The sequence below is a fragment of the Typopeltis vanoorti genome, chromosome 2 (assembly GCF_054136105.1).
Source record: "Typopeltis vanoorti isolate ZY-2024b chromosome 2, IOZ_Tvanoo_1.0, whole genome shotgun sequence".
In the NCBI taxonomy this organism is placed as follows: Eukaryota; Metazoa; Arthropoda; class Arachnida; order Uropygi; family Thelyphonidae; genus Typopeltis; species Typopeltis vanoorti.
The window spans coordinates 30,578,548-30,595,625 of record NC_143550.1 but is presented as its reverse complement, the minus strand read 5'-3'; the positions used below and the strand labels follow the sequence as shown (position 1 = coordinate 30,595,625).

The 17,078-nt window shown below is 35.2% G+C and overlaps 1 protein-coding gene across 1 annotated transcript in view; it reads left to right on the top strand.

Moving 5' to 3' along the window:
- gry (trafficking protein particle complex subunit 11 gry) overlaps positions 1-17,078 on the top strand; it is a 550,052-nt gene that overhangs the window by 434,372 nt on the left and 98,602 nt on the right. Inside the window, exon 24 of the mRNA XM_090404214.1 lies at positions 658-746. Within this exon, the coding sequence (XP_090260340.1) occupies positions 658-746 (89 nt within the window). The remainder of the gene's footprint in view (positions 1-657; positions 747-17,078) is intronic.

The following is a 17,078-nucleotide window of genomic DNA, read 5'->3' as shown; positions in this document are numbered from 1 at the left end:
TCACTTAATTTTAAATAGAATTAAAACAAATATCACATTGAAAAGAACAACATGTAGGAAAGTTTTTTTAAAGAGAATTAAAAGTTGAGCAGTATTTACTCAACTATACAAAATTATTCAAGAATAAATGAAGTTGTTCAAAAACAATCAACACCTTGCAGTTGTAATAGCAAGCGAACTCTGAAAAAACATTAACTGATTCAGCTAGGGGAGGCATGTTTATAAGGATAGAAAAATCAGAAATTGATAGTGGATTCATGAAGTTAAAGCAGCAGTCAATAAAAAGAAGAAGGCATATCAAAAGTTCCTAGTAAGTCAGTCAGCAGTTGACCAGTTCTAAATTTTTTCATTTGAGAATTGAGAGAAATTTTCATATTCTTCAGCTGAGCTGAGTACAAGGATTTTATCTTAATACTTACAGGGTAACTCTTTCAATTTGCATGATATCTGTAAATTAATTGAAAGCAATGAGTTTAATTGATGAATTTATATGATTTAAAAAAAAATATTTTTGAGTTATTTCATTACTTGATATCAACCTTAGGTTTACTGTAATAAGTATTTCATTTTAAAGGCAAAGAAAAATAATAAAATGGCATCTTAATTTTATTGTAATGTGTGTGTGTAGATATGTATACAGCCTTGTAATTCTTACAGCTCATTTTGGAGAAAATCCAGAATTTAAAGGGCAATTTGTTCCTGTTCTACAGAATATTAAACTGCAAGACATCGCTCCAGGAGATAAAGTAAGATGTTCATTCTCTGTTTTTAATGTCTTTTCAAACTGATATTTAAGTCAATAATTTGAAATGGTTCAAATATATATGACATACTCTCCTGCATATATGGCTGTTAAAAATTTATATTATGAATGGTTACAATGGATCTTTCTATCCAAGGTGCTGACTGTTTGTGATTGCAGTGTACACCTGAAAGAACAAAACCTTTTAATTAGTATGAATGATTTCTAATATAAATCAACATGGCTTATGTTCTGCCCAGTGATGGAATTTTACATCACAGTGTATTGCATACTATTTGTGTTTTAAAAATCACTGAGAGTCACAGTCTGGATCACTTCACGGGGGCAGAGGAGAAGTCTGCAATCCAAGCAAGCTGTTGTAATTTGCCTCACTTCATTTATTGTCAATATATTCATGCCCTCAAAAATGTCTTGAAAGAGAAAATGTGAAGTTGTGAGTTTGAGAATACAAAATCCTGAAAATGGAAAGCATTAACATTAGAGGAGAAGCATGAAATTTTTAGCCGTCTGGAATCCAGAATGAAATTAATGGAACTTGATCCGAGTTCCATTTTTCCAGCCTTATTCCTGAAATCTAAATTACCCATTCTATGATAAGCACCATCTTAAGGAATACACAAAAAAGTTTATGTTAAATTACACAGTTCAAGCTGTATTTCTAGGAACATAATCTTAATTCATGATATTGGACCTATGGAAAAATTAGGATTTAATTTAGTTTAGGACAGTTTGCTTAATGACAGTTTTCAAGAAATCAGTTAGGTCATAAAAGCAGGGAACTGCTGTACATTTAATAATTGACAGGCTATCACAAAACCTAAGGAATATTTCCTGGAAGGATTAATATCTCATTGGAGTATTACATCTTCTTGCATTAATTCTGTTGGATATCCTTAGTTATTAATAAAACATAAGTTTCTATGGTTTAGCAGTTCCGTGGGAAATTTTCGATATTGAGACCACATTATGATGTAAATAAAGAGTTTAATAAAAATAAGCAAATAAAACCCAACAAGTTTCATAAGTCATAACACTTGCATCATTAGGGGGTACTGGTACAGAAATGTTTTACACAACAAAAACCTATTAACAATTAATTACACATATTAGATGTTTTGATAACTTCACAACTTACATATAATTGATAAACCAGAATACAAGTGGGAAATTCATTATTTTATGCATGTTGGAACATTGCTAGTTGTTGCTATCACGTTCTGTTGTATCACACGTGTTATATCCTAGGTCCATGGCAGTGAAATTTTTGATGATAGCAGACATACTCAATGTAAAATTTAGCCTTGATTTTTATTGCCTTGTGTAGGGGATCTTAAACAGTTGCGAGGCTTCGTTGAACTTTCTTGTAAAACAGTTACAATTAATATATGACATTTTTGCTTGTTGCCAAAGTACTTGATGGCCTGTAGTAGTTGTGTGGAATGCCAGGCCTGATTTATGTTCTCTTCTTTTTTTTGACATCTTTTACTTGTTCAGACATGTGGATGCTCTTCCTATCTGATGTACATAACAAATGCCACAAGAGCAATGAATCTCATAAACACCTGGTTATTTCATGGATGATATGGAGGTTTTTTTGGATAAGAATCTTGAGATTTGTTTGTAAAGGTAAAAAAGTCACTTTTATGTTGTATTCACAGAGCAACGCAGCCACTTTATCTGTGACATTCTTGATGTAAGGCAGCGTGACTGCATTCTTGAAATCTTGTTTAAATGAGGGAGATGTATTAAAAATTAATTTTTGGTTTCTTCTAATAATTTTTTAATGCATTAGTTTCAAAATTTTTCATAAACATGTTGGCTAAGGCCGGAGAAAGTGGGGGGAACCCATGGCAAGTTCTTCTTTTGCTCCCAGTATTTGTCTTGAAATATGAAAAAAGTGTTTTCCCTAGTGTTTGAATAGTCCTGCAGTTTCCAGGGGAAAAGATTTACAGGTAGATACATTGGTGAAGAGAATCTACAAAAAAAAAACTAGCTTTCTTAAGAGAATGGATCGCAGCTACTAGTTTAGAGCTTTCAAAGATAGATCATGATACGTTTACTGCACATAGTAATTAGCTATGTTGCTATCATCCCACCTATGGGATAGCATTGAAAAGACTTGCATTCAACAAAGCCACAGCAGTTACAAATAAAAAGTATAATTTGATAATAAAGTTTAACTTGCTCCAACAAGAAAATTAAAAACATCCAGATCAGTCTAAAATTGTCATCAATCTTTCTTCCAAAGTCCTATCTAGCATGAAAAAAAATCTCCTAATGAGAGGTTTTAATTTTTCCTTATCTCCACAGAACATTCCAAAAGTAGACATCATAGCACAAATTGAAAAAGGAATTTGCAATCTTCCTAGAGATTCTGCAGATTTCATCCACATCCAATCTTCAGCCTTATTTCTAAAACCTAAATTACCATGTAAAAACATACAAAAATAAGAGTTAATAGCCCTTAAAGAATTAAGATGAGATAAAAACATAGTAATAGTCAAGGCAGAAAAGGAAATACAACAGTGATTATGAATTCAGATGAATACACAAGAAAAATGGACAGCCTATTAGAAGATTCCAATACCTAATGAGCGTGTATCACATAACTAATGTAAATAATATTTGGGAACATTGATCAAGTATAAACGGATAAGTATTTTAATACCGACTAGTTTCACCAAACTTAAGCTGTTGGCATCATCAGGTACAAGCACTGAGGTTAAAACATATCACAAAATAGATCTTAACTGTAAATTCTAAAAATTATAGTTACAAATAGCATCGAACGTGAATAATACACATATTGCGTGTACATGATTTACTAGTTGTTGCTAAGGAACGTTCTATAGTTGCATTAAAGTTCATTTCCTGTGTGTTCAGAGATCTAATTAGGGTTTTCCATATCTCTTGAAGTATTAAATCTTGGTTCCTGTTAAGGTTATCTGTAGTGCGTGGGACCGTGGCAGCTTCTTTACACATTCGAAAGCAGTAGTCCTCTTCTATGTAAGGGGTACAACTTTTGTTCCACTTAATGATGTGGTTTGTTATGGAGAAATGTGATGACAGGCCTGATATGTCTGTCTGTTTTTAACATAACCAATGTGTTCCTTCTGTCTAATCTCAAGACGTCTCGAAGTCTGGTCGTTGTAACTTGAACCACACAAGCATGGGATATTATAGACTCCAGCATACTTATAGAAAGGATGGGTATCTTTTGGAGATCGTAGTAGTTTATGAATTGTTTCTATAGGTTTGAATGTCACTCTTATTTTGTGTGGTTTGAGGAGATTAGCGAGCTTGTTAGAGATACTGCTCACATACGGAATGGCGATTGTTGTAATATATTGAGTGTCTTATCATTCTCTTTGTGGTGGCTCAGAGAAAAGGATTTTGTTGCAAGTCTTCGTGGGTAGCCATTCAAGGCTAGATTAGATATCAATGTTAATTCATCTTGGAGGTTCCTTTTCATCTGTTGTAATGCAGATAGCTCTTTTCTTTAGAATGTGTACTATGCTGAGTTTGTGAGAAATGTGGTGTAAGGAGCTGAAATGATCTACTTGCAAGCTTAGATGTCACTTCTCTTTTTACAAATGTTCCTGTGGTGGAATTTATCAACATCTTTGGCACTTTATTCCCACAAAATATAACCTCACTGCACAATCATTGCCTAAATTCAAACTGTTTTTCTTGGAAGAAAACTATTTACCAACAATTAACTGGCCTGGCAATGGGTAGTCCCCTTTCACCTTCTTGTGCTGACCTATTTATGGAGGATCTCGAAAATAAAATTCTATCTCAAATAAATCTAAACCAATAATTTGGTGGAGATATGTAGATGATATCTTCATTGTATGGAACCACAACAAAGATGACCTAATTGATTTTTCTCAACAAAATCAACTCCTTTCACCATTCTAATAAATTTACTCTAGAACTTGAAAAAGACAAACAACTACTGTTCTTACACATCTTAATTAAGAAGCAAGTTAATGGCCTTTTGAACCTATCAGTCTACAGGAAACCTACGAATACAGGACGTTATCTACATTTCAGCTCCTCACACCACATTTCTCACAAACTTGCATAGTAGACATGCTAAAGAAAAGAGCTATCCGCATTACAACAGATGAAAAGGAACCTCCAAGATGAATTAACATTGATATCTAATAACCTCGCCTTGAATTGCTACCCACGAAGACTTGTCAACAAAATCCTTTTCTCTGAGCCACCACAAAGAGAACGAGAAGACACTCAATATATTACAACAATCGCCATTCCGTATGTGAGCAGTATCTCTAACAAGCTCGCTAATCTCCTCAAACCACACAAAATGAGAGTGACGTTCAAACCTATAGAAACAATTCATAAACTACTACGATCTCCAAAAGATACCCATCCTTTCTATAAGTCTGCTGGAGTCTATAATATCCCATGCTCATGTGGTTCAAGTTACATTGGCCAGACCTTGAGATTAGACAGAAGGAACACATTGGTTATGTTAAAAATAACAGACAAGACATATCAGGCCTGTCATCACATCTCTCCATAACAAACCACATCATTGAGTGGGACAAAAGTTGTACCCCTTACATAGAAGAGGACTACCGCTCTCGATTGTTTAAAGAAGCTGCCACGGTCGCACACACTACAGATAACCTTGACAAGAACCAAGGTTATCTGTAGTGTGTTTAATACTTCCAGAGATATGGAAAACCCTAATTAGATCTCTGAACACACAAGAACTGAACTTTAATGCAAACTATAGAACGTTTCTTAGCAACAACTAGTAAATCATGTACACGCAATACGTGTATTATTCACGTTCAATGCTATTTTAGTTTGTAACTATAATTTTTAGAATTTACAGTTAAGATCTATTTTGTGATATGTTTTAACCTCAGTGGTTGTACCCTGACGATACCAACAGCTTAAGTTTGGTGAAACTGGTCAGTATTAAAATACTTATCCATTTACACTTGATCAGTGTTCCTAAACAGTTATTTACATGATTCCAATACCTATTTATCCTCAGATAGGATCCCACATGGTGCACACATAATAAAACCAATGACTTGATCAAAAAGTTACCTAATTGGCCAGAAGAATTTAAAAAAATCTTTATCATCAAAACATCCATTAGTCCCAAAAATTTATGACACATCAAAAATACACAAAAAGGATATTCCGTTACAGCCAATTCTAGATGTGAGAGATTTCCCCAACCTAAAACTTAGCAGTATATCTGTCAAACCTGATATCACCACACATGGGAAAAACAAAATCATTTTTGAAAAATAGTTTAAATTTTATTAAAAAAGTAAAGGATATAAATATAGAACCTTCAGGCATCTTAGCAAGTTTATATGTAGTCAATGTACCCAGAAAAGACACGGTGGAACTACTTGTAAACATTTTCCCATCAGACCTATTCAAACACAGTATGGAAAACAGTTTTTCATATTTCAAGACAAATATCGGGAACAAAAAAGGACCTTCCATGGGTTTCCAACCTGTTTATGGAAAATTTCGAAACAAATGCTTTAAAAAAAACTATCAGAAGAAACCAAAAATTTGGATATGCTACACTTGTAATATAAATTATATATTTAGTTTAATCCTTTATCCAAGTGTAAGCAAACAAAGTTTGCGCCTGAAGTATCTTCAGGACTGGGGCAACTCGTAGCAAAGGTGGACTGACTTCACATCACTTGCCTTAGTATCCCACAATGTAAAGTACATCTCCTTGCAGATATATATACTGCTATGCATTATGAGAAGGATCACTACCCAGACTGGTTTTGACCTTTATTGAGGTCTCTTCAGTGGGAGCCAGACCTAGAGGTGTTACTAAGGTTGAAGCAATGCAGAAGTCATATTTCCATATATGAGTTGCTCAAAAGGTGTCTCATCTTATTATTAAATTACTCTGGATTAGAGAAAGATGTTGGAAGTTTTTTCACTTGGTTAGACTATAAATTATATATTTAGTTTAATCCTTTATCCAAGCATAAGCAAACAAAGTTTGCACCTAAAGTAAAGTATCTTCAGGACTGGGGCAACTCGTGGCAAAGGTGGACTGACTTCACATCACTTGCCGTAGTACCTTTGTCACGAGTTGCCCCAGTCCTGAAGACACTTTACTTTAGGTGCAAACTTTCTTTGCTTATGATTGGATAAAGGATTGAACTAAATTAATTTATAGTCTAACCCAAGTGAAAGAAAAACTTCCAACTTGCAATATAAAATTCACTCCTGAACTAGAATAGCACAACTAATTACTGCACGTTGATATTCTTGTCAGAGTAAATAAAGAAGAAAAGATTATTATTTTCCATATACAGAAAACCTACCACAATGGAAAGATTTTTAAATGCTACTTCACACCACCATCCATTACAAAAGATAGACATAATTAAGACTTTACAAGACAGATTATCCAATATATCAGATACATCAATTAAAATGAATAAAGAACTGCACTACTTGAAACAGAACCTTGCACTTAATGGTTTTGAACCCAAGATGCTCAGAAAATTTATTAATACATCTTCTGCAATTCACTTATTAAACAAGATTTCAAGAATGCATTCGCACTGCCTTACATCAAGAACGTCAGAGACAAAGTGGCTGCATTGATCTGTGAGTACAACATAAAAGTGGCTTTTTAACCTTTACAAAAAAAATCTCAAGATTCTTACATCCAAAAAACCTCCACATCACCCCATGAAATAATCAGGTGTTTATGAGATTCATTGCTCTTGTGGCATTTCTTATATAGGCCAGACAGGAAGATCTGGAGAGATCCACATGTCTGAACACGTAGAAGACGTCGAAAAAAGAAAAGAGCATAAATCATGCCTGGCATTCCATACAACTACTTCAAGTACTTTAGCAACAAACAAAAATGTCATATATTAATTGTAAGTGTTTTACAAGGAAGTTTAAAGAAGCCTCACAAACGCTTAAGATCCCTATACAAGGCAGTAAAAATCAAGGCTTAATTTTAGATCAAGTATTGTCTGCTATCATCAAAAATTTCACTGTCATGGACCTAGCATATAATAACACGTGTGATACAACAGAACATAATAGCAACAACTAGCAATGTTCCAACATCCATAAAATAACGAATTTACATTTGTATTCTGGTTTATCAATTATATGTAACTGTTGTGAAGGTATCAAAACATCTCTGATATGTGATAATCTCTGATAATTCATCATCAAATTCCTGACATGTACCCTCAAGGGGTGTACCGGATATGATAGTACTACATGAAAAATTTACATCATTACTAACTTCCTATCTACAATTTTCCTCCAAATCAGTCTGTTACTCGTCAAGACTCCAATATTATCAGATCTTATATTTCTATTGTCTAAGGCACTTTGCCGTATCAATCCACCTATATCTTGGTCTTCCTCTGGGTCGTTTTGCTGCCAACCTGGCAGAGAACACTTGTTTTGCTAATCTTTCCTTGCCCATTCTGTTCAAGTGACCACACCACCTGAGATTAGCTCTGCTAACGCATTCCTGGATGCTGACAATGTCAAGTTCTTTCCTAATATCCTCATTTTTAATATGATATTGCCATTGATGCCATCTGTTCACGCCTATAATCTTTCTCAGGACTCTCATATCTGCGGTCTCTAGTCTTTGGTTAAGTGTTTTACTTTGACCCAGCTCTCAGATCCATAAGTTAAAACTGGTTTGAACACTGTCTTGTATACTGCTAATTTAGTGTTCCAACTAATTTCTCTCTTATTCCATATGAATTTATTCAATTGACTTCTCACCATACCAGTTTTGCTGATTCAGTTGTCTATTTCTTTATTTAATTTACCATCTTCACTAAAAATTGAGCCTAAGTAGCTGAAATGTTTTACTTGTTCCACAGGTTCCCCATTCAAAACACAGTTGACATTTTCAACGATTCTACCTATTTTCATTGTCTTTGTCTTTTTATTGCTGACCTTCATACCATATCTATTACAACAGTTATTCAATTTAGTCAGGGAATCTTGCAAACTTGTAGTGGATTTATTTAGAAGTATAACATCGTCCGCATAAAGTAAAGAGCTGACATTAGCATCTCCAATTCTGATATCATGTTTAATACCACTTTCCTTTATAATATGATTCATTATGAAGGAAAGTTATCCATTATAATGAATAACAGAGGGGATAATGTACATCCTTGTCTCACATCACACCAGATTTAACATTAAACCATCTTCCTGTACTTCCTTCAATTCTAACTGCTGACTTGCAACTCAAATAAAGACTAAGTATTGCTTGATATAATGCCCCATTGACACCATATAACTGTCGTGTCGAATAGCTTCTCTCTTGGCACCTTGTCGTATGCCTTTTCCAGATCGACATCAATGCGTAATTTAATTGTTAATATGCTTTTGTGTCTAGAACGTTTCTGTATCAGTGCTCCTGATGATGTAATCTTAGGATTTATGAAACTTGTTGGGTTTTAATTACTTATTTTTATTAATCTTTATTTGCATCATAATGTGGTCTCAATAATGAAAACCTCCCACAGAATCAGTTAGTTATTATTAATAATGTTCAGCAGAATCATTAAACTGGACTCATGAATTACATTATTTTATTTGAAGATTACATTTTTCTCTGAAATGGGAATTTTCTGTTTATGAAATGGAAATTCTTGGTGAATTGTACTATTCTATTTAGAAGTGTTAATTGACTTTATATTGTTATTATTATATGACACCTCCAAGGAGTCCACAGACTCATCGAGGCAGGGCACCTACTCTTAAACTTTCTGCGCCCACCACTTAATCCACCAACTACCCTGTACTGCCACTACCATCATTGTCTACACCAATGCTATCTATTGCCACACCACTACCACTAGTATTTTTTGTCTGTAAATTCCATCTTTTATGAACATGACAGTTAAAAAAAATAAAAGAAATAACGTTTTATTGCATTGTGTTGTTCACTTATGGTGAATTGATCATATTAGGAAATTATGAAATTGAGTCTGTTATGAAATCAAATTTCATTAATTATAAAGTGGTGAGGGAGTCTTTATGTTCTTTGTCTTGGTCTTCAGTGCAGAAAAATTAGAGAAGCCAAAGACTGATATGCCAGCAGATCATACTTTTCTTTGAATAATGTTACAACAGCACTGTTCTGGATGTGGGAGAGACAGAGGCAAAAACATGAATGGGCAAAAATAGAACCTATTGGACTTTTGCAAGAGACCAGAAGGCTTAACTGCCATTTGACCAGAAAGTGAGTTCTCATCATTTAGTCCTTTCAAAATCATATTTCAATTTGTCATTTGTTTGCATGCTGCACTGTAGGCTGAAAGGGAAGCTGAAGGTTTGTTCTTTCTTTGTTGCAGAGAGAATAAACATAGGAACAGGGTGTTGTTTGCCTGATCAAAAGATGTTCATGTCTGGCAGTGGATTGAACTCCTTGAGGTGTTAGTGGTTTCTTAGAACTTGTTTGAAAGAAATTATTGGTGATGCATGTGCTATTTCTCTATTAAAATTTACTTTTCACAGCAAGAGCATTGCCAGATAAACTTAGTTTATTTTTAAGGGACTTTACATAATTCATATGTTCTCTCTAAACTTAAACTCTGTGTTAAACTTAAACACTGTGTGGACAATCTGATTAAAATAGACTACACGTACACTATTACACCTTGAATTGCATTTGAAGTATGTAATCCTTAGCATTGCTATGAAAATTGTTGTTTTGGAATTGTAGCAACACTCATTTCTGATATCTATTACTCTGGAATGTGTTTGTATCTGAGCTATAGTTCTTTCTGGAGTTTTCTCATGCTGAAGGGTATAGATGATTCTAACATTTTGGTATTATGGTGCAGTTCAGTGCTGATATAGCAACCTGTTTGGTATGTTTTTGATATACAGAAAAAGAACAAGTCACTAGAGGAGAGGCATTACCTTCCTTATAGCACTCTCTCATTTATTCACTTGCATACATGTTTAGAATATAATCCTTGATTAACTGCTTATTCAACAACAACATACAATTATCATATTGGGTTTTAAATAGAATTGACATTTTAGCGATTTTTGTCTCTAGAGGCTGTGTCCAAGAATTATAAATTGCAGTTGTTCTTAGTTTCAAAAGTAAATCATACTTTTTTTTTTCCTTCCAAAAGAGTAAGCTGAATCTTTTAGTCATAATTAATTTTTTGAAAATTGGTTGGCAGTTGGTCTCTATACTCAGTTGTATACAATAGCTGGGTTCAGGACTGTCAATTATTTGTAAGACTTGAAGGTCAAGAGTATGGCAAAAAAGTGTCTCCATCCCATGACCCTAATAACTAATGCTCATATTGTTATCCCGAAATTGTGCGAGTTGTGGGATCACAAACTTGGATTTCCAAGAGAAAAACTCTACTCCTCTGTGCCAAAGATGAAAACAGAAAAATAACAGATGCAAAGAAAACAACTTACAATACAAAGTGAACTGAATTTCTGGAATTGTTGACAGATGTTTTAGGCAGTGTGTAGTAGATGAAATGTGAGAAGCAAGCATTTTGGATTTGGTCCTAGCATTAGTTGAGAACCATGACCATGTAGTCTTGACTTGGAGGATGAGTAGGAATGTGGAATTTGTTCCAATGATGGAAAACTGTGAGTGGACATAATCAATAGAAATAAAAAAACAGAGTAAAACTCACATTAAAAATCTTATTTAATATAAAATTTTTGCCCAAGTGTCATAGGCTTCATCAGTACAGGATCATAGAATGATAATTAAACAATAACAGGATTATAAAAAAGCCCCACATAAGTAGCTAATGTAAGATAACTAAATAATAAGCTATTTAAGAGATATCTTAGTGACAATCAGATTGCATACTTCAAGAGAAAATGCTAAAGCTATTCAGAGTAAAATGGATGACTAGGAAAATCAAACTGGAACTGCAGATAATAAGGCTGTGGAATAAGTACTTCTGCTTGTCATTCAACTTACACAGTAGCCCAAAACAAGCATAAAAAGCTATAAACTTTTTTTACACTTGTTTTGAGCTGCTATAAAAAAGTTATCAACTATTACAAAACATACCTAATATGAAGTATGTTTTGTTCTGTTCCCACCTATTTCATTCTGATTTGAATCTCACCCACAGAAAAGGCATGCAGACCTCTTAGCATCAGTTTTTTCCCTCCAACCCTTGCTTGGATGACCAAGGCAAATCACCTTCACCATTACAAACTGCCCATTGCATTCCTCCTCAGAACTCTGACCAGGATGTCAGGAAAACCCTAATACTAATAAGGCTTTTGGTCCAGATGATATTCCTCCAGCTGTGTTGAAAACTTGTGCAACAGAATTAACACCCACCCTATATTGCCTATATCTCATCTTCTTTTATACCCTCTTTTACCTTGCGGTGTCGAGGGATCATTAATCTTTTATCAATAAGTTTATTAATTTTTTCAGTTGTTTGCTGATGATGCAAAATTAGGTAGAGTAATAATTAATCAGGTGATGTAGAAAGCTTACAGGACAATTTAAATAGGCTGTCAGTATGGGCAAAATATAATGGGCATCAGTTTAATGTGGAGAAATGTAAAGTTATGCATTTTGGGATAAAGATGAAGATTTTAGGGGTGGTGGTAGGACAGAGTTAAAGTTTAGAGGGCATGTTGCTTAGGTTGCCCATATTGTGTTCTTCAATAGCCAATATACATACAATATAATAACAATATACATACCCTATCTACACCCTCTGTCCAAAAAGAAACCATGTATCAAAAACCCTTCAAAAACAGAAGACACCGGTGGCGCCACCTGCTGTATCCCTCCGCTGCTGAATGCGGCAACCCCCACCAGTGCCGCGTCAATTGTTCATGACATCTGCCTCACCAGAAGCCGAGTCAAAGTGCCAAGAGTGACTGTGTTTTGAAGAACGGTCAGAAAACGAGTTTAACAGAGAGCTGCAATTGACTTTTGTGTTAAACTTGGTAAACATTTTACCGAAACGCATCAAATGCTTCAAAGAGCATACAGTGATGAATGCTTATCCCGTACTCAAGTTTACGAGTGGTTTAAACGATTTCAAAGTGGTTGTGAGACGCTTGAGGACGACGAAAAGGCAGGCCGTCCAAAAACTGGACAGAGCGAAGTTAACATCCAAAAAGTGTGCGATTTCATCAAAGAAAACCCAAAATCATCCATGAGATTGATTGAAGATGAATTGGGGGTTCCAAGATCAACTGTGTACATTTTGACCGAGAGTTTGGGCCTTTGTAAATTGAATTCACGATTTGTTCCCCCACAAGTTGACCGATGATCAAAAAATGTATCAAATTGAACACTGCAAGGACCTCATTAAAACCGCTCGTAAAGACCTTCTTTGAAACAATCATTACTGGTGACGAAACGTGGTGTTTTGAGTATGAGCCCGAAACAAAGCACCAGAGTGCTGAGTGGAGACCACCAGAAGAGGGGCATCCAGAAAAAAAAGTCGCTTGGAGAAGTCAAAAGTAAAGGCAATGCTGATTTGTTTCTATAATTCCAAGGGCATTATCTACAAAGAATTCATTCTGCCTGGCCAAACAGTCAATGGTGAGTTTTATCTCTAAGCAATTGATAGCAAGAATTCATCGTGTATGGCATGAATATTGTGACGACCGACTGTTCGTCAAAACACAGTCACTCTTGGCACCACAACTCGGCTTCCAACGAAACAGCTGACACAACACCAATGAAGGCTGCCGCTCTCGACAACAAAAAGACACAACAGGCGGCGCCACCAGCCTCCTCCACTTTTGAAAAGTTCGGTTTCTTTTTGGGCAGAGGGTGTAATATCATATAAAGCACAAATCGTTATATTGTGAATTAAAAAATATTAGTCACTCTCACACACTTTCAAATTAAATTGTACAAACTAATCAAGATGAATGTGCATTAAGCTCAACTAAATTTAAAAACTTCAATGACAAATGCATATATATAGGCACAAACAGTCATACTAATATATATATATATATATATATATATATATATATATGTGAGTGGGGGGGGGGGGACTGGAAAGATCTGATAAACACATTGAAAAAAAAAATTATATTAAAGCAACTGATTTCAGAATAAAAGAACTTAAGTTTCCTTTGTAACTCTGCTACTAGTATGTTCTTTCTTGTAATATCTTTAATATAATTTTGCAGTAGCGTTAATATAATTTTTGTTCTAAGTGTTTATCAGAACTTTCCAGACCTTCCTTGTGTGTGTGTGTGTGTGTGTGAAGTACATGGTGGTCAAAATTAACGTATCCGTGTTTAAGGCCTTGTGGAGTGCCACCCAGTGATTCAAATGCTGTGAAACTTTGCAAGAATAAATTGTGTATCATACAGAAGCGATTTCTAAGATTAAAAAAAAAAAAAAAAAGTAGGCTTGAAATCCATCACCAGGGGTCTATATGGATTACCAAATGTAGATGTAATTTTTCTGTATGTTAAGAAGGAGAAAAGCAACAAGCATAAACACATTTTTTTATTCACTTCAATAAGCATTCATGGGCTATACTGTTCACAATATGCTGCTCTTCCCAGCATACCACAAACTGCATCCTTTGCACAGTGTGTTCAAAGACTGATGTTGTGCACATGCTGTGTTATGTTATCTTTCAGTGCTGGCAAGATATCAGGATGATCCCAATAAACTGTCTTTGAGAAATCCCCAGAGCCAGTAGTCAAGAGATGAATGAGGTGGCCATGGAATGGAAAACAAACGGCTGATCACTCAGGCTTCAATGAAATGTTCTCGAAGAACCTCCTGTGGATCAGCCGATGTGTGGAGTGACCCCATCCTACATGAAAAGTACTGAATCCAATCCATGCAAAGAAACTGCTGTAGCACAACAAAATTGTTTAACATAGTGGAATACATCATATTCTACTGGCATGTACCCAACAACATAAAAGCAGATGTTGTAAAACCATCCCATACACAAAAAAGGAGACAAAAACTAACCATTTAACTATTGTCCCATTGCTCTCACCTCATTGCTTTCAAAAGTGATGGAGAAGGTTATCAACAATCCGCTTCTTCACTACCTGGAGACTTGTCAATTGATTAGCGAACACCAATATGGATTCTGCCATTTTCATTCTACAGTGGACCCCTTTGACAATCTCACACACCTTTAGACACACAAGCCATGGAAAGATTTGGAGAAACCTATGTTGCCTACATATTTCAAAAGCATTCGATTGTGTCTGGTATGAAGGCCTCCTGAACAAGGTGCCCTCTTATGGCCTATTCTGTGATTGGATTGCCAGCTTCCCTCACTGGTTGTTCATTGCATGTCATGGTGGATGGCTTCCTCTCATCAGACTTCTCTATCAATGCTGGAGTATCCCAGGGTTTTGTACTCTTACCCACACTCTTCCTCTTTTACATCAGTGATCTCAAGAAACCCCGTAGTACTCAAAGGATAGAAGCCTCAAGATCTTCCATAACGTGACTTAAATACTGATCTCTTCAACATCCTCAAATGAGGTACTTAGTAAATTTCAGTGCATAAAAACTCAGGCCTGCCTTATTACACACGAGAAAGATCCTACTTTACTCCTCTTTACTTTTGGTAATGTTCCAATTTCTTTTCAGAATCAACTTTCTCTTCTTGGACTTACTGTCACATCCAATTTATCCTGACACGAATATAATTACATATATAGTTCGGTCTCTAAAAAGTTTGATGTAGCACAACATCCGATGTGTGGAGAGTCAAAACATTACTTCTCTTCCCCTCTCAACTCCTAACACTTTATAAGTCTCAGATCTGACTAACCTTGGAATATTGTTCCCACATTTGAGGTGATGTACCCAAAATTTCCCTAAGAATTCTTAATGATATACAAAAGAGGGCAATCTGCTTAATAGGTGACCCTTCCTCACAGACCTCTCTTCAGTCACTTTCCAATAGACACTCTGTTTCTGCATTGTGCCTTTTCTGAATAGGCTGCTACCATTCCTTCACTTTCTTCTAACAGTATAAGAATTAGAGCAACAACTGACCAATACCCATACACTGTAACTCCAAACATACCGAACAAACTTCTCACCATCTTTCTTCATTCCATCCATGTCAGTTCTTTGGAATTATATTGTCACTATAATGTTATAGGTCCTGTGACCTTTCATGTGTGGGGTCATCATTTAAAAAAAAAAAAAAAAGTATATATATAGAGAAATAGGTGGAGAGCGCACATGCATAATGAATATAAGATTCAAGCTGGAAAGTGATGAGTACAATAAGGAAGACAAAATTGGAATATGAGAGGAAACTAGTGCTGCCATCCAAGGAAAATCCAAAAGAATTGTTTCATTATGCAGCCAGGAGGAGAAGTGACCGTGAACAAATGAGTTTGTTAGATAATGGTTGAGCAACCAGTGCAGATGACAGTGAAGCTGTTCAATGAAATATCACTGTATTGAGATATTTCATCCTGGTAAAGTATGTTTTATTCCTAGGGGAATGCACTGGGTTGAAGGTTTAGCAGCATATGAAGATGATGTCTTTCAAATACAAAGTACTCTAGATATCAGAAGGCATTTGGACTAGATGAGAATGACCAAGTTTTAAGAGAATTTGCTACAAAACTGACAGTACCATTAACCTGGCTACTTAATGAAGCATTTTAAAACTGGAAAAGTCCCTAAGGAATAGAAGGAAGAATAAGCATACCATAGCATAAGGGCATTGATAGAATGAAGGAGTCAAACTATAGACCAGTTTGTATGTTTTCTGTGGTTAAGATTTTATAGAAATTGGTAACTGTTCATCTACAGAATTGGGCAGATGAGTGTAATATTATCTGTAAAGGTCAATGTGCATTTGTTAAGGGACATCTTTTTTGTGGCAAACTAGTAGCCTTTTATAATAAAGTAATGAGCAATTAGAAAGGATAATTCATATACCAATCACTTTTCAAGATTTTGCTAAGGCATTTGACAGAGTGCCACTTGACAAGTTGTAACATAGGTATAAATATCAGGTGGATTAGATTGAAAATTGGATGTCCACTAGACATCAAAGAATTGTCATTGGAGAGCAGTATCAGGAAGGAGGATGGTCACAAGCAGAGTCCACAAGGCATAGTACTGGGACCTTTGGGACCTTGACTGTTCAACGTTTTGTCACTGAGTAACGGAGATATTCAGTTGTTTGTAGGTGATATGAATTTACAGAGTTAGTAATAGTGCCAATGTGGCTCTGGCTCTTCTGAAAGATTTGAATAAACTTGTAAATTGAGTGAATGAATGATTATAAGTTTA